This window comes from Phalacrocorax carbo, chromosome 10 (genome assembly GCF_963921805.1).
Source record: "Phalacrocorax carbo chromosome 10, bPhaCar2.1, whole genome shotgun sequence".
Lineage (NCBI taxonomy): Eukaryota > Metazoa > Chordata > Aves > Suliformes > Phalacrocoracidae > Phalacrocorax > Phalacrocorax carbo.
In genome coordinates this window covers 10,953,724-10,972,188 of record NC_087522.1, presented here as the reverse complement: position 1 = coordinate 10,972,188, position 18,465 = coordinate 10,953,724, and the positions used below count along the sequence as shown (strand labels likewise).

Below are 18,465 nucleotides of genomic sequence, written 5' to 3'. Positions count from 1 at the left end.
CATGAAATGGGACAGAAATATTCTTAATAAAAATAAGGGGATCAGGGCTTCAACGTTTAGCTGTTCTCTTGCAATACCGTGAAGATTTTAGCATGGTATGAACTGAGGTACGGGTTAAACTTACACAAACCTGTATAGCTTCCAACACCCTCTTTGTTTGGTTTCATCTTTATGTGATTATTCTGGTCAGTTCATCAAGGCATACGTGACCACGTATGGGCTGAATTCTCCTGACACCCTGGGAGTGAGAGCGCCGGGGGGGACAGAGCAGACACGCTGCATTTGAATGGGCACTCTGGCCACATCTGGCCACCAGCACAGCTGTGGGACTGCAGCGGAGGTGTGCAGGTGAGTAAAGAAGCAATATGATAACGTTTTTCGTATGCGTGACGCTTGCTTTTTTAGTTACACATTAGTGAAATGAGACCTGTCTCTCTTCTAACAACTTCATCCGTTACTGTAATTGCTCTCGATGCAAAAGAACCTTTTAAATTGAGGTTCTTTATGTAACTTATGTGATTAAAGATTTCAGATGTTACTGTATGGTAGTACGTAACCACCAGATCCTTCCTGCAGCATATGGTGCCATCCCTACATATGTGCCATCCGTACTCCAGCTAGTCTGCCCTAGTATGGTAGAGTCAGCTGAGCATTGGTGCTCTCTGGGGGTTTAACTGATGCATTTTAAATAGGATGTGAAGCATGTACAGGAGATGCAACCAAGTACAACCGCAGGGGCTGTGTAGTTATTTCAACCAGTACATATTTTGGTGAAAATCTGGTTGTGGATGAGGTTATTTTTGTTCAGCTCATGCCAGTCAACTTGCCCTAGTTCAAGGCTCTGAAAACAGCTTAACTGCTTCACGTTGGAAAGGCAAATATCTGAAGGCGTGTCCAGGCTTTCACCGTGGCTTTGTCCCGCGGGGCCAGGGTGCCGGCAGGGCACTGCGCTGCCTCTCCGCGGGGCTGCGTGCGGCCCCTGTGCCCAGCGGCCGGAGCACCGTCACGGGGCGGGGGATGCCGTGATGCCCGCCGTTAGCTCCGGTGTGACAGGTGCGGTCCATAGCCGGCGGTGCGGGACCCGGAAGGCTGCTGGGGCCGGCTGCCGCGGGCAGGGCGGCGCGGCGGAGGCGCGCCGGGGAGGGCAATGCTTCCGCACCGGTTACGCCGAGGGAGCGCGGGAGACTTCCGTGTTGCACAAAGCCAGGTCCGGGGCTCCGGCCGGGTTCGCAGCCTCCCGGGCCCGTCCTCCGCCGGGGCAGCCCGGGGTGCCCCGCGCCCGCCCCCGCGGAGGCCGAGGCGGGGCTGCGCAGCGCAGCGCGGGCGGCGGCGCGGCTCGGCATCCCCGTGACCGCGGAGCCAATCAGGGCGCCGCGCCGGCGCTGCCGGCCTGTCTCCGCCCGCCGACGCCCGGGCACGGAGAGCTGCGGAGGGGGAAGCGCAGCGCTGCCGCGGGAGCCCACGGTCGCCTCGCCGCGCCCCATGGGGATCGAGAGCTTCTGCAGCGCCGACGCCGAAGAGCCCTTTTGGGTGAGCGGCGGGACGCAGTCGCGGGGTTTCGGCTGGGCGGCGGCTGCCGCCGGTGTCGGCACTGAGGGATGGGGGGGGACCAGGCGGGACGGGAGTGGTCGCGGGCCGCTGGCCCCGGGCAGAGGCCGAGGCGCCGCGCCTGGCGGCGGGGGAGCCGGCGTCTCCGGTGCCGGCGCTCACCTCGGGCAGGGTGCGGAGGGCTGCGGCCCCGCCGGCCGCCGCGGCGTGCGTGCGTGAGCTCCGGCGCGGAGCGGCGTGGGCAGGGCTGTGGCCGGGGGCTCGCTGGTCTCCGGCTGGGTGCCATGTCCCCGCGCCCGGGTCGCGGAGCGGGGGCTGGTGTGCCTCGTGTGGGGGGTTTCCGGCAGGGAGGTGCTTCGAGGGGGGAAGCTGGTGAGAGAGCACTCGCCTGTGAGGCTGGAAACGAGTTCCCGAGTCACCGGAGCAGTCTCTGCCTACCGCGTCTGGCCGCTCCCCTGCGTTACCCAGGGCTGTGCGGGTAATGACAGTAACGGTGGCTGACTGCTGCCGTCGTACTGGAGAGTGGAGTACTGTGTTGTGAAAGGGGCCAGTGATAGCTCTCTGCAGGCTAGCGGCTGTATCGCACGTTTGCATAGCAGTATTTTCTCTCTTCCTTAATGAAGAGTGGTGACCGCAGCCCGCTGTGGGTGAACTGAAATCCAGCTATGCGAAGGTGGGTGATGTGGAAACGTTGCCATGTGAGTCCAGCTGAGCGGAGACGTAGCGCTCTTCTGCAGAGGCACACAGGTGCTGGCAGCCGTGAGGCCCCTGGGAGGGCAGGAGGGTAGCAAAGATACTTCTACGGAGGAGAAGGAGGTGGTTGCGTGGAGGAAGCGGGAAGAGAGAGCTGGAAATTAAAAAAAATAAAAGGGGGGTGAGAGCTGTTGAAGGCAACATAGGGGAAGAAGAAAACGTGGCTATTCTTAGACTGTTCAAAGAACTTCTCACGTATTTATCGGATATTTGCCAAATAGTATTGAGCTAATGAGCTCTCTTACTAGTAAAAAGAAAAATCGGATGTCTCAACAAATGCCGACATACTATTTGTCTCAAGAACCAGTAAGATATTACTCAGCACATATTTTTAAAATCTTTAAGACTTTAAGATATTTAGCTTTTCCACCTGATCAAAAGTGATGCTGTTAACCTGCTTTTACATTGCTTGTGTTAATCTCTCTTTTCAGCTAATTTTCAGGTTTCTCAGAACTGGCTAAATTATGAGTTGTCATCAAAGTATTTTTTTCCTCTCTTTGAATGAGACATTTTATTTGAAGAGCTTTAGAGAATACGTGTTTCAGAGTTCAGTTTATGGAAGAAATTGACTTGAGAGAGTAGTTTTATGAAAAAGAGCTGCCAGTTCTTTGAACAGTGGAATTGAAACGCGAGCTAGAAGCAAGAACTACACTTAGGATGTTGGAAACAACTAGTTTATATAGGATTTCTGATGGCAGAATCTTTTATTATGAAAGCACTTAAAATTCTTGTATGTGCTACAGCAATTTCTGGTATTTGTGGTGTGTCATTACTATGCCATTTTTTTTTTCACTGGTTTGCATTGGTTCCCAAGATTATAGATGGTTTTGTGATTTGTTATCCTTTTCCAAATCACGTGGAGTCTGCCTTTCATTCCTTCCAGCTACAGATCCTGTGGGTGTGGTTATTTGATTTCTGGATTCTTCTAATCCTGCAAAAGAAAAATTGTGCCTTTCAGTTGGTGTAAGATGTGTATGGAAAAATCTTTTTCCTTGATGAACTTGTCTTCATAAACAACAGTCTGTATCCACTTTGTTCTTGCATTGTTCCCAGTAGTGGAGAGGGTAGTAATGATAGTTTTGGTGCTTATGGGTACTCTGGCTGCTTAATTTTCTGCTATTTCCGTTGTTGCTACTATTTGAAGCTGAAGTCGCAATGGATTTTCAGAAAATGCCTATGTATATGTAGTGTTTCACTGGGCTTATAGATACTACCTGTGTGTGTGCTGCTGTCCTTCCTGTCTTGTGGACTGCGCTCTTCAGCTTCTCAGAGCTGGGTGATAGCCAGATACCTGCTGGCACGTGTTGCTGCATTCTTGTGGTGAACTCTATGGCCGCATCAGCTGTTTTGGTTGGTGACAAAGCCTTACTGGTAGGGCAGCGGGATTTCTTAGCACTGGCAAGCTCAGCTTCAAGGAAGAGATGTGTTTTCTGTCAAGTGTGGTGCTGAGTTTGGGGTAACTCAGTTTTGAATTGTGGGGGAGACTTTGCAGATTGAAAGGACCTAATGGACCCTTAAAGACTACTAATCTTTTTAAGCTTTGCTGACCAGGATTTTTCTTGTTTGCACACCCAAGGAATGTTATTGTTTAAAGTTCTCATCTGAGAATTGAACAGATTGGTTTTATTTAATAATTACTCTGAAAGGCCAACAGCCCAAGAAAGTTTGATATCTTCTTCACTCCCCTCACCCCCTGCCCCCCAGTTAACCTATCTTAACCTATCTCTGTGCCCCCACTCAGCTTATTAACCTTCACTGCCATCAGATTTGCTTACAGAACTTATCACAGAATGGTAGGGGTTGGAAGGGACCTCTGGAGATCATCTCGTCCAACCCCCCTGCTTGAGCAGGCACACCCAGAGCAGGGACACAGGAACACATCCAGGCAGGGTTTGAATGTCTCCAGGGAAGGGACTCCACAGCCTCTCTGGGCAGCCTGTGCCGCTGCTCTGGCACCCGCACAGGGAAGAAGTTTTTTCCCACATCCAGGTGGAACATCCTGTGTTCCAGCTTGTGCCCATTGCCCCTTGTCCTGTCATTGGGCACCACTGAAAAGAGTCCAGTTCCATTCTCTTGACACCCACCCTCTAGATATTTATAAGTATTGATAAGATCACCCCTCAATCTTCCTCTTCTCCAGGCTGAAAAAACCCAGGTCTCTCAGCCTTTCCTCATAAGGGAGGTGCTCCAGTGCCCTGATTATCTTTGTAGCTTTCTACTGGACTCTCTAGTAGTTCCCTCTCTTTCTTGAAGTGGGCAGCCCAGAATTAGAGACGGTACTCCAGCTGTGGCCTCACTAGGGCAGAGTAGAGGGGGAGGTTAACCTCCTTTGACCTGCTGGCCAAAGTTAAGTGTTTCTTGCTTCTTTTGAACCAGACTCCCTTTTTGGAAGGGTACCCTTTTGGAAGGGTATCCTTGCTTTCTCTAGCACCACTGAGTATCTCAGAATGAGTATCCCATCCATAATGTAAAGAAAGGTACAGCTAGGTATGATACAGTTACCATTTACTAGTAGCTGTTGATGACAATAAAAGCTTTAAAAAAACCTGGTGGGCTAGGGGTAACATTTTGCACTACTTGCGTTTCAGTTCAGTGACTTTAAGGGCCTGTTAAAACTGGAAGGCTTTTCTGTGACCTTACATGCTGAGGAAGCTTTGCCTAGAGTATCACTAGTGTATGAGTGCAGTCTACTTTGCTTTAATACCAGTGTGCAAGAAAGAAAACTTTAAAAAAAGTGGCGTGAGGAACTCTCCTGTTCTAAGTGAACAGGATAAGTGTCAAGGCAGATATAGAACTTACTGTATACTTTGACCTAGCTGCCTGGATACGTGCACTTTCACAAATGGTTATCTCAGTGCAGTTATATTTTGAAATAGTCTGCTGGTTTTCCTTCCTTTTAAATAAAATTTTGGGGTAGTTTCAGATTTTCAGAGCTTGTAAACTTGCTAAAGGAGGAGGTTGAGAGTTTATGACACTTTGAGTTTTCAAGGCTAACCCCCAATAGGGCTTTTATGAAAAAGAAGTAGGAGGTACAAAGGCAAAAGCAAGTTCACACAAAGCAGCTCCTTACAGCCACTCCCTAAGTGCTATTCAAGGCTTTACAGGAAGTCTCAGTTATTCATTCATTAGAAGATGCTTGTAAGTCAAATAGGACCTGAAACTTCTGATGTTCTTCCTTGTACTTAAGGGAGTGTGAGAGAAATGGCTTATATTTATATAAGCTCCTATCACGTCCTTCACAGGCAAAGACATTGTGTGTTTTTAAATTAATTTAGATACAAGTTAACTTTAATTCTTCTTTACCTCAGTAGGAACTTAGTGAATTTCCTCCCCCCAGGTTGGGCCTTTGGTTGTTGAGAAAGCAAGTAATTCCATTCTCTTCTAGGAGAAAAGCAAGTTTTCACCTCCTTTTGTTTTCTTTTGAAAACTACAGTCATGTAATAATTCAAGCAATGTCTGCCTATGTAAACCCAGGCCTATTTCTTTCCTGTTGGTGCAGAAAGTTTTTTGTGGAGCCTCTTCTCTGTCAGTAAAGAAGATGCATCCAAACACTGTTCTAGGTTTACCACTTCTTCATATGGAACCAAACTACAGGAGATAAACAGAATGGATGAGAAAAGGTGAGGCAGGGCCTTGCACACAAAATCCAGGGACCAGCTTGGTGGGATTGGGCTCTGCTTCCCTTGCTGTTGTGTAGAGTTCTGTCTGAGGCTTTCAGGAATGTTTTATCTGCCTTAATAAATGTTTTTTCTTGAGTTTTTGTCCAAAGACATTGTGTTTTGTATTTGGGTTGACACTGTTGTAGCTGGGGGAGATCCACCAGCCTCCCTAAGCTGTTAGCGGATATGTTAGGATCTTCCAGGACTAAAATGTGGCTTGATAGGATTTCATTAAGGAAAAAAAAAATATTTAATTCATTATAATGAGTAGCTGACATCTGAGAAGGGATATTGTCTGATGTAAACAGCTGCTCTGCTTATACTTATGAGGACACCAGGACACTGAGAGCTTTCCTGAAATAGACTTCTGCAGGAAAACCAGACTTTTTATGTAAGGAGTAATTTCATGTTCTCAAGCTCTGTGGCTTTTGCTTTCATGCATAGATAAGCAGTAAATTAGCACGTAACTTGGAACCCTGCAGCTTTTTGCATTGTAAAATATGTTCTCAGTGCTTTTTCGGTGTGTTTGTGGCAGAGCTAGGGAAAGAGTTTGAGGTGCTGTGAGGGAGGTGCTGAGGGAGCTTGATATAGTTATGAGTTTAGACTCTTCCTTTAGTTGTAAAGGTATCAAGTTTATGAATGCATATGTGACCAGAGCTTAAAAAGAGTATGCAGATCAGAAAGCTACTTATATTTGCTGACATAGGAAGGTCATATGTGGACAGCATTTGGAACAGGGGAGGAGCAGCAGCAGAGTATTAAACAGAAAAACCTTCACATGAGATGGTGCCTTAATTGTAATTAACATCTGATTGCCTGATTCTCATGGCATGGTTGTCGTTGGGTTTTTTAGTGATGAAAGCCAGAGCCTTATTTGTCAGTTTTCTCTCCTTTAACCCTGTGAAACATTTTTGTTGGTCATGTGAAAGAGGGTCTAAATTTCCCTAGAAATTAAAGTTATTAGAAATTATCTCTCTAGGTCAGTTTAGGGGAGATACAGGAAAATGAAGCCTGAAATTTTGTTGTTGATGGGGATTTTCTTAACAGATGACCTGTTGTTCTACAGCAGTCGGTTCAAGGTTGCTCAGAAAAGTTAAATGAGGGGGGAAAAAAGCCCTAGCAAATCCCCTGAATAACTTGTGCTGTTGCAGGCAATTACAATGCAGTTTACATTAAAACATTGTGCTATACTGGGACTAAGTGAAGGTTAACCCAGGTTGCACTGAAGTCATTCTGGGTCACATCTCTAAAAAGCCTACTGCTGGGTACTGACCTTTTGCTTACTTTTAATAGAGTCAGAATTCCATGCATTACTGTTTTCTCACTGTTTACATCTGTGGTAGCTTCGGATACAGTTTATCCTGACTTAAGCTGTTATCTTGTTCCCTTTCTAAGATTATTACCCAGGTGTGTTCAAACTTCTCACAATGATTTGATCTCAATATACAGGCTGTTGCATTATTAAGCAAAAGTCCTGGTTTTGGTGGAAAAAGGAGATGAGAACAAGGGTCTTCTTCCTGTATCCTTTTAAGTAACAGTGATTTCAGTGAAAAACTTTTACAGAAGGGTGAAAAACATCCTTTTGATTCTGAAACTGTGAATGGTAAATATTTTGTTGTCATGTGACCAAATGTTGTCTCATGGTACTTGCAGACATGGCAGGGTACAGAAATGCTATGTCTGTAGAAAGAGGCTAAATACTTTAATTTTGCAAGTGCTGATGTAATCTGTCATGTTTCCCTGACACATGCACACACAAAAAGTAGCCATAGTTCAGTGGCTTTTAGCTTCTTGGATTACGAAGATCAGGTATTTTAAATTCCACAGCTGCAGGTGCTCCTTTTTCTGGCAACTTGCTAGCACCAGCTTCTTATTTTAGGCTAGAGGGAAGTAAAGACAAAACATGCTTTTTTTTTTTTTTTTCCCCCTCATCATTTTACACACAGTTTCAGCTGATGCAGTGCTGTCCATAACAAAGGATTTAAACTCTTTGTAAATATTATGAAGTACTCGTGTTTGGGTTTTGGGCAAGTGCAAGAACTTGATTTAAGTTCAGGACCAGGCACTGGAAGGCAGAGGCTTTCTCTTGGCTGTGTTTAACAAGTCAAATCTGCATTATGTAAGTCATTACTGTTGAGAACTTAGTCTTGCTGAATACATTTCTAATAGAAAGTGTTATGAGAAATTAAGGATATTTCCCCGTCACTAGAAACACTTACTGTTATTTTCCCCCCTAAATCTTTAAAGATTTTAGGACCCATTTATTATGTGACTATTAGATTTTTGTAAATGTTCCCCTCTTGTTCTAACAATCCTGTCTTGTGACAAAGTTAAGAGACTAAAAGAATAAAGCTTAGATTTCAGAAACAAAAGAAGAAGGGGTATGGTCTCTTCTATCTGAGGTCTTGATCTGAATGTGGTATTGGGTGAGGCTGGGCTGGAAGGCTTGCTTGTGAATGATTTAAGGCTTTTAATTCAGACACAAGGCTTGCACGTCAAAATCTTAATTGGAGACCTCTATTTTTCAAACTTTTGCTAAACTATTATTTTTTTCCTTGCTTCCCTAACTACTATTAGCATTTTAACCAATGAACTTCAGACTTAATAGCAGTAGTTTGTTCCATTCATGGTTTTATGAGGAGAAATGTTTTGTATTCTCACTGTTTGAACACCCCCTGCCCAAGGCTCTAGTATCAAGTAGGAGAAGATCCTCAATTGCATGGTAGGTTTAGTTCTCCTGCAGTAATTTAAAAATCCCCAAACTATGGTTTTTCTGTGGGTGATTGTGATCTCCATGAGAGTTGGAGATCTGAATCTAATTCTGACATCCCAATGTGGCAATTACCAGTAATGTTTCTTATTTCACCTTTGTGGCAGTAGAAGAACAAAAAGGTAGAAACTTATTGATCTAACTGGGCTGTTATTGGCCTGAAGAATTGTCTGAGAACTCCGTTAGGATATGAGCACCTGTCCTCAGGTGTGACCATGAAGGGAAGTCCTGAAGGCTCTTCCCAAATCAGCAGTCTGGTACACTCTATGTTCATTTGTTCCACTGCTTGTGGTAAGTAGTATAGTTCCATGCAGGAGCATAGTTCTGTCATTTCTCATTGCAGAAGTACTTTTTAGAGTCTGTGTAGGTCTGGGAATGAGATCAAGTATTTGGTTGTGTGGCTTTTACTGTTTAGTAGAATCCTGGTTTTGTGTGTTCCAAAAAATCACTCCTGGCTGTCTGTCGTTAAGCATAGGAAGTAACTGTTGGAAAGATATTACTGTGAAACCTGTATGAGTATTTTAAACTTTTTTATACTTCCTATTTGCAGAGTACAGCCTTAGATAATACAATAAACCAGTAAACCATTAATTTAATGTAGTAGTATAGGTCTTCAAAGGAATTTGCAGTGTACCGAAAGCTTTACTTAGATGCAGCATGAGCTCACTTTGTGTGTGTCACAGCAAAGGTACTACTTTACTTGTACATTCTGCACTCACTTCAATTGCAAGAACTACTACATTGTGTCACAGGTGAGATCTGTGCATTTTGGGTGACTTCCTGTTTATTATGAAAAAAAGCTAGAGGAAATAAATGTCAACTAAGGTGGAAAGCTATGTTTGTCCCTTGTATGTTATGCTACTTCATCTGGAATTGATTCTAGAGCCATTGAATCCTTCAATGCAAGTAGTACTTTTTCCAAAATAATTTCAATACAATATGCGTAGTATTTTTAAAGGATTTATAAACATGTAAATGGGAAGTTTGTGATGGTTGCTCGTAGTGTCATATACCTCATTCAATGCCTTGTTTGCCACGGTTAGGGATGTTGTTACTGTCTGCTGCTTGTTCCTGCGAATATTGCTGAGCAGACACGAGAGATGCAGGTGTGGGTGTTTCTGCTGCTTTTTATGGGAGTCCTGGTGTCTTTTTCTCATACAGATATCTGTTGCTTGTTCTGGCAACCTGTCACTTCTTGTGATTTAGCCTGAAGAGTAAGCACAACAGGTTATGTTGGAGAAAATTGTGTAAGACACTGTTTGTTTCAGGCTCTATTCTATAGATATGCTTTTAGAGAAATGGTGAGCTTCGGAACATGTTCAATGATCTGACTCCAAAATGTGAATGACATAATAAAGATGCTATATTTACAGTGTTTTGAGAACATTATTTCAGTGTTTCTTCAAAGTTTCTAAAGCTAAATTAAATAAAACTTCCTTGGCAGCCTGAATAACTTTGGAGAGCTCTTTTAAGTTCATCACTTAAAGACAGACCTTCTTCTAACCCATTGCAAAATATGGATTGCTTTGTAGTTTGTTTTCCTTAATTCTTAGTGTGGTAAACAGTGTCACTGTTTTTACTATTGAATTTGATGTAGAGTGGTGGTATCAGGGACTTTTAAAGCAAGGGCAGAGTTCCTTTAAATCAGCCTTAAAGGGAGAGGTCCTTTTCTGCAGCCCTTGTTGTTCGCTGGTGCTAGTAGCTCTTCTGAGGCTGTAGGTTCACCTAGATCAGGCAAATCCCCTATCTGGGGAGAGGCAGGCAGGAAACTTGCTGTCCTAGATAGTATAGGCTAAAGGCCGATGGCCTCCTGGCATCGGGGAGAATGGTTGAGTCAGCTCATGGGTTTATAGGTGCTACACTGGGGAATTTTTTAATATGATATCTAGAGCTGCCAGACTGAGATTTCCTAATTCAGTGAGAAAGTGATGCTACTATTATAATGAAAGTTGTCAGCTGCAATTACAGTGTTAGTGCCTGAGAGCACTAATTACTTGCAGTCTACTAAATGTAAGCATTGCATTAAATGGAAAAAGTTTTTTACTGTTAGGAAAATAAGATTGAGAAAACTTACCTTGGTATTACAAAGGAGGTAGTTCTTCTGTGGGTGATATTGAAGTAGTGCGTGTACACCGATGTCAGTGTCAAACTTGATTTGAAAGAGTAAGTGTTGACCGTGCTATGAAGATTCCAGTGTGGTTTTGTAATTTTTTTTTTATGTAGGTGTATAGTAATGTTTCAGTCGTTTCAGAGTCACAGCTCATTCATGCAGGTAGATTTAACAGTGTGGCTGGCAGCCTGCACCTCTAGCACGCTTGCACACAGCAGGCATGAAACTGAGGAATTTTGGTCTCTCCACTTCTGCCAGTGAGAATTTTAAAATGTGCTGTGGGTCAAGTAGGATTATTGATATGAGAACAGGCGGCTGCTGACTGCTCACTTAACAGACTTTCCTGGCTGCCAGGAAAGAGGCAGCCAGCCATAAGGTCCCATCCAGTGTCAAATACTGTTATTCCTCAGCTTAGACACACTGAAGGCGTGTCTTCCTCTACTCAGCAGAGGCAGAATAAGTGATCTTTTGTGTTGCAGCTTTGTCTTACAGTCCTACTGCCAATATTTTGTTCTTGTTTGCTACTGAAATTTTAGATAGGAATTAATAATAGTTCTTTATTTTCCTAGGGTTTATGCACTATTAAATAAGTGGCTTACCTGTGATAGATCCACATGATTCTGGGGAATGCCAAGCATTTTTTGTGCTCCTCTTGGAGACGGAGGGTTTCACTTCAAATGTGATAGGAAGCTTTTTTGTGCCATAAGAGAACACATACTATTGGGCACAATAGCTGTGGACTCATATTTTTTCAGCCACAGTGCTGGTGATGGAAATGAAAACTGAGAAATAGGTCGGGTAAATTTAAAAAAAACCCATTTGCTGTTCTGGGAAACTTTAAAATTGTCCGGGGATTTTAGAGTGAAAAATACACGAGCTGAAACTTTAACATCTGAGATGTGGTTCTTCTGGACTAGACTAAAATGCGGCAACAGCACATCTCTCCCAACATCTACCAAGAAAGGAACAAGGATCACACTGATTCTTCTCCTGTGGGGTCCTGCAGTCATAGCTTAAAGGCTGCTTCCAGATGATAAAATCTAATAGCTATAAACCTAACTTTTTTTCCTACTCCTCCTGCATGGCAGGAGGCTGCTAGTTTGTGTAGGCTTTCAGTGGATAGTTGGATATCTGTCACTTGATATGCTCTTGCAAAGTAGAAGGGTTAGCTGATCAGTCAGGGTGAAAATTGTTATGAATCTTTGAGATGTGAAAATGGGGCAACTTAGTGCTTTAATAGAACTTGCTAAAATAGTGTTTCTAAAACTTGAGTCAGAAAAATGTCATTAATCTGCTAATTAATGTCTGATAAATACAAAGGTCTGCTTCAGTGAATGCTTCTGCATAGTTCCATAAAGAATTTTTGTTCATGCTGGAAAAAAATAAAACTCTGAAACTGGGTTTCAATAAAGCAAACAAGAAGCATGTACTTTAAACTGGCAGAACTAGTCTAGACTTGTGTAACTGAATGTTGTGATTTGAATATGAATGCATGCTGGTTTCATGATGAGTGACATGTTTCCCAGCCACAACTGAATCTCATAAAGCTATGATATTCACCGTACGGAACTTAAGGTATGCCTTTCTTTTGTAATGGATTGAGTTCCTCTTGACTTTGCCTGCTGAAGGGTTTAACATCTCAGTTCAGACCAGGAGCCTACTTCTGATGCGACCTCCTGACAGTCCCCTGTCCTGCTTGTTGGTTCACTCAAGAGTGGCCCAAGTGCCTTTTGGACAGGCATTAACTGGGAAACATGCTCCAGTGGCTGATGGACAGTCTAGTCAATCTGTAGGGGAGCCTGCAACTCGTTTCATATGGACCTGAGTGAAAGGCATCTTGTGAGGACATCAAGTGCTCAGCAGCAAATATTGGGTCTACAGCTCTATTCCTGTCTGTGCTGCTGCCTTGTACAGACATAGTCTGAGAGAATTTCACCTAGGGAATCAGCAGGAAAAAATACTACCATGTCTCTCTCTTCATGCATGCTTTCCTCACCTTTTGTCACCTGAAATGAATGTAAAATGGAAGAGCTTCTGCACCTCATCTGAGTGTAGCCATTTCTCTTGTATAGAGAATAATAGTGTATTTAAGCTTACCAAACTCCTGTTTGATACCAACAGCCTCTGGATCAAATCCTGGAAAAATGTGAAGGAAGATACACTGATGTTACTGTAGCTGTTAAATTCTAGCAGTAATTTTAACCCAACCTGCCCATTTGCCCCAATTTTTCTTAATCCTGAAGTACCGTTGCATCACCACCTCTTGCCTTTCGTGCAGCCGCACCTCTGGATAACTTGCAAATATGAAAGTTAAATGGAAAATTGTACATATTTTTATTATATCGTTCAGCCAATGTACATAGCAGTCATGCATGCAGCACTTCTTTTACTTAGCTACGTGGCAGTGACATGTGCATTACCTGCTCTGTCCTTTCTGGTAATTGCCTGATTCATTTTACAGCAAGCATTTAAAAACACTGAAAAAAAGAGATAGTAAGTTTCTTAAGCAGCGTGTAGATCTCAAAAAATTTACTCAATAAAATGATGTCAGTGCTCTTGTTTGTTGTAAAGGTGATTACATCCTGTCAATTTACTTTTATCATATGAGTAATCTTAATTATAGTTAATCGTATTATCATAATCATATTAACTGTCTTAATTTGTGAATTGTAAACTGTTATGCAGAGTCATGAGACTTTTTCTTGGCTGTTGTGTTGCAGTGGAGCAGCTGGACTAAGAAAGCTGAAAACATTTGTGTGGTGGCTAAATGTAAGGATGACTCAGCTGAAATTTCTGATGTTATGCAGTCAGGGAACTTCACAAGCATGTGGCTTGCGCACAGCGTCTCACAGCTGCTGCCTTGTCATGAACAACTTAGATGACCCCTATGCAAATACACTAAAACATAGCTGGGCTTTTTTTTGCTCTACTAGTGTTAATTTCCTTGAATTGGCTGTATTAAGTTCAGAGATTTTTTTTCTTGAAACTGAAAAATTAAAAAATGATACTAAGAAGAATTTTTAGAGTGCTGTGGAATTAGAGGATAAAAATAACAACTGTGTGTTCTGTGCATACTGTCAGTTGTATCTAACTGAGAAAGAAGTCCTAGATTCTGACAGAAAATGAGAGGGAAGTGGGGAAGAAAAATTCTTTTGTTGATACATTTTCAAAATAAGGTGGGGGGTTTTTTGTGTGTGTGTGTTGTTTTGTTTTTTTTTTTTTTGGGGGGGGGGGTGGTTTGTTTTTTTTTTAGTCAAAACATCTTAATACAGAATGGTCAAATTTAAGGGGAAGCTTGCTCTATGATTAAAATAATGTCTGGTTAGCCTCAAGTTGAAATTTTTGCAAGTTATGTCTTACATTTCTCTTTGGATCTATTTTCCTCTGTTTGTAATTGTGTTTGAAACTGTTTAATCAGTGGAAGATGGGGACAAATAAGGATCAAAGTGCAGTGATTCTGAGCAGTGGTGTCTGTTTCCAGCTTTGATGTTGGAATAGAGGGGCAGGCACTAGAGCTTCTTTTGGTTCTGTTTTCTCATCTATAAAATGTGGATAATGGCGTTTACTTCCGTGACCAGCTCAGGCAGAGGAGAAGAATTACTGACTGCCATTATGTCCTGGCAGTGGTACGTACTGGTAATCTGTGCAGTTGTAAGCTGTGCAACTGTCTGAAAAAATGCTTTGCAACTGAAAATGACACTACAGTTAACAAGCCTTTGGGCATGGGGCTGCTACTCTTGGGTGTGTGGCTTTTAAACAGAAGCCTGTGAGCTATGCTTTGGCTGTTGAACATTGCTGTCCATCTGCAGCAGTGATATCTCTGTACTGCAGCATTCTGTTGGAGAGTCAGAAATCTACAGCACTTGAAAGGAAGTGCCCCTTGTGGTAAATTTACAGAAATGTCAGTAACTTTAAGGTATAATTTCCTGCAAGAGATTTCCCTAACTCAAGCCAGTCATAAATATGGTAGGAAAGTTCATTTTAATAAATAGCCCGTCATTATAAATAGTCCTTGTACCAGTAATGGAAATGGTGACCACAAGAAATAGGAAAATACTGAATTTATTTTGTTTTACATTTTCCTGCTGTTGAGTAGGAAATGGGCCGCAAGGGTGAGACTTTTTTACTTAGTTCTGTGCCCTGTTGTTATGAATTACCAGAAAGTCTCAACTGGGTTTGTGCAGATAGCTTGGGAGCTATGAGACTACTTCACAAATAGTGAAGTGATGTTGTCTTGTGCTGTTCACATTTACTGTGTGCCAGATAATGTTTCCACACTGAGATTAGGGAATGGGATGTATCTGAGTATTTGTACATACATGAACAGTGATTATAATGTTATTGTTCTGCAACAATAATGTGAAAATCTTTGATTAATTCTGTTAAAGATCCTGGTAAGTATGGTTAAAGATCCCAATACTACGTGTGAGTGAGTTGTGTGTTACGGTAGCTGTGTATAACCAACAGAAGTGACATTGATGCCATCCTGTGAAGGTTTAAAACTTCTGAGCTACATAAAGTGCAATAAAATTAGAAACATCACAGAATGGAGCCAGATTAATAAAAGTATAAATAAATACACGAGATACACAATAAGGCAGGTAATGGTTATTTCTTTTTTTAAATGCTGAAGTTCCGTGTTTGTTTTTTCTTTAACTTGATCTGTTTTCTCTCCCCAGGACTGGAATCTGACATGGCACACAGAAAATCCAGACTTCACTCAGTGCTTTCAGAACACAGTCCTGGTCTGGATTCCTTGCATTTACCTGTGGGTCTGCTTCCCATTGTACTTCCTATACCTTCGTTGTCATGACAGGGGATACATACAAATGTCAAACCTCAACAAAGCCAAAACGGTATGTGACTTTTTAAAATAAGAACTTACTAAGCTTATCTGGAAGTTTGAATCTATTTTTCAGCTATGTTTTAGCACACTGTTGAGCATCAGTCTTGGCCTGTGTGCATACTTCAGCTGTAACTTGGTTGTTCTACTTGTGTTTGATTTCCAAGCCTTATGTGTTTCCATTGACCTTTTACCAGTAGGCTTTCTGAAATTTACTCTAACATAGCAAAAAAAGCATGGAAATCCTTTGTAAGACCAGTTGGAGAAGACTATTTTAGGCAACTCAAACTTGAGGCCTTTATTTCAATAATAAAAAGAATTTATTATTGTTTCTGCTTCTTATATTACACAACATAGTTTTCTACAGCTTCTGCAAGTGTTCTAGTCCAATTCTGTTGTGAAATAGGTACTTAATGTTTTCTTACCCACCCGCCCCCCAGTAGACTAAGTGAAAAGTTTTAAGAAGGACTATAATAGCATGGTGTATTGGAGAGTTTTTGTCTCTGCAGTCAGGAGTGAGATTCACCATCTTCCTGCTTAATAAGAAATGAATTATATGGTACTAAAAATTAGTAAACTTTTTTCTTCTATCGGGGATCCAATAGGTAAAGCCAGATTACTCTTCTTTGGTGCATGTTGTAGAATTGCCCAAAAGAGATGTTCTGGTTCTGACTCCTCTTCTACTGACACTTCACATCTAGTGTTCATGTATATATTGTGCTGCCTAATCTGTGCGAGCTGATGTATGAAATACACTTTTGTATTGCAGGCTTTGGGCTTAATACTGTGGATAGTCTGCTGGGCAGACCTTTTCTACTCTTTCTGGGAAAGAAGTCAAAATATTTTTCGAGCTCCATTTTTTCTCATTAGGCCTACAGTATTGGGTATAACAATGGTAAGTTTTTCTGTTATGGCCTTTGTTCATGAAAGCCTTAAGCAATAACATGCATTTTAGTATTATTCAGTGTTGCAAATCTTTAAGCTACGATCTTTACATGCAGACATAATCTGCAGTTGAACTGTGAAATATTGACTCTGAAATGTCTGCTTTCTTTTAATAAAAAAAATTAGGGGAAAAAACCCAACTCAGCTGTGCTCAGTGTGCTTTGCATGTCAGCACACAAGCCAGTGCTAGTTGTCTTGCCTTGTTTTGGTAGGCTTGAGCTACCATTCATTTGATAGCTTGACTCAAGCATGGGGTGGAGGAAGCAAGTGAGAGAACTGATTAAACCTGGGTAATACAAATTGCACTGAACTTGTAAGAGACTGTCGAAGGCATTGCATTATTAAGTATCTTATTACAAACTCTTTCATGTAACATTTTTCAGTGCATTTTTTCTTTGTTATGTTTGGCATGGTGGAAAGTTTTAAATGCCACATGAGGCACATAGGTGTTCCTAGCTAACTCTTTCTACCTAGATGCTCAAGTATTTTCTACATTCACACCAGTATCTCTGCAGCCTGCATTTCAAGGAAAATGCCTTGCCGTTGATTTATTGTCAGTTGCCTTACATTTATCAGACTGGAATGGTAGTGATTAAACGTGCTGCTCAAGGGGGGAATAGGATGGAACACAACAACTCCAATAGCAATAACAACAACAAAACAAAACAAAACCAAACCCCAGCCCTGAAACATGCTGAGAGATGCAAGAGCTGTTAAATAGTTTGTCTTCATTTAATAATGCAATTGTCAATGATTGAAAATGTATGTTGCAGTAACCAAGTGAGATTACTAAGTTGTACCAGCTTCCTGAAGGACTCTGGAAACATACAATACAGAAATAGAGTGATACTTGGTCAGTGTTGTTTGGCATTGTGGCTTGTATGGAAAGAAGTCTTTCTATTTTAAAAAGAATTAGTTGGGAAATACTTGGAAGGGATGTAGGGTCACTATAAATGCTTGCTGATTTGTGATGCAGAACCAGAAAAGTGAAGAAATAAAGACTGGCAGCTTTTGAAGTGCTTTTGTGTATGTGGTCATTTACTTCTATGTAATACATATTCCTTTTCCCTTTTTTGTCCACTTCTTAGCTTTACTGCTCCAGAGAATTTCCTATTTAAATGTATTTTTGAATTACACTTAAAATCTCTGGGTGTTAGAATGTTTGGGAGAAAGTGGATTTGAAATGTTCAATAAGCACACTTTAACACACTACCTTGTATATGTGTATAATGTGTTGTAAAACTTAAAGCTTGTGAATGTATTTTTATCTTCTTTGTCCACAGTTGCTTGCCACATTTTTAATACAGTATGAAAGAGTAAAAGGAGTCCAGTCTTCAGGTGTAATGACAATTTTCTGGCTTATCTCATTGTTGTGTGCCACAGTGGTATTTAGATCCAAAATAATACATGCCTTAAATATGGTAAGTGACTGCTGTCCTCATTCAGTCGAAAATGATCCCAAATGCTGCTGTAATAGAGTAGTTGCTTGCTAATTATGCCAGCCAAGTCAGTTAATGATCCATTCAGTGTACCTTCATTACTTGGGTTATAAAAGTAAAACAAGCAAGACTTAATGTCTCTTGTTTCGAAATGCTAGTGAAATTCGTAGTGGTCTTAACTAGCAACAGTTACCAAGAAAATTCTGCTTAGTTGTTCTAGAAAGGGGATGTGTGTGCTGAGTACAATAAAAGCGTATGATCTTTGACATGAAACTGTTCTGAGAGTTTACATCATCTTCCTGTTGATTATACAGTGGATTTCCTGAAACACTGGGTTTGATGGTAATGTGGTCTTATCTGCTGAGACAAAATGAAAGTGTAGAAGTGAAATATTTTGA

The 18,465-nt window shown here is 41.9% G+C and overlaps 1 protein-coding gene across 7 annotated transcripts in view; it reads left to right on the top strand.

Moving 5' to 3' along the window:
- LOC104042243 (ATP binding cassette subfamily C member 1 (ABCC1 blood group)) overlaps positions 1-18,465 on the top strand; it is a 62,444-nt gene that overhangs the window by 2,015 nt on the left and 41,964 nt on the right. The window contains exons 2-5 of one of the 7 annotated variants that reach the window (XM_064461812.1): positions 191-348; positions 15,520-15,696; positions 16,453-16,578; positions 17,912-18,049. In XM_064461812.1, the coding sequence (XP_064317882.1) occupies positions 15,670-15,696; positions 16,453-16,578; positions 17,912-18,049 (291 nt within the window). In that variant the 5' untranslated portion in view covers positions 191-348; positions 15,520-15,669. Of the gene's footprint in view, positions 1-184; positions 349-1,167; positions 1,531-13,596; positions 14,017-14,110; positions 14,467-14,734; positions 14,757-15,519; positions 15,697-16,452; positions 16,579-17,911; positions 18,050-18,465 lie in introns of those variants that run through there. The other 6 variants (XM_064461811.1, XM_064461815.1, XM_064461809.1 and 3 more) reach the window with 6 other exon arrangements.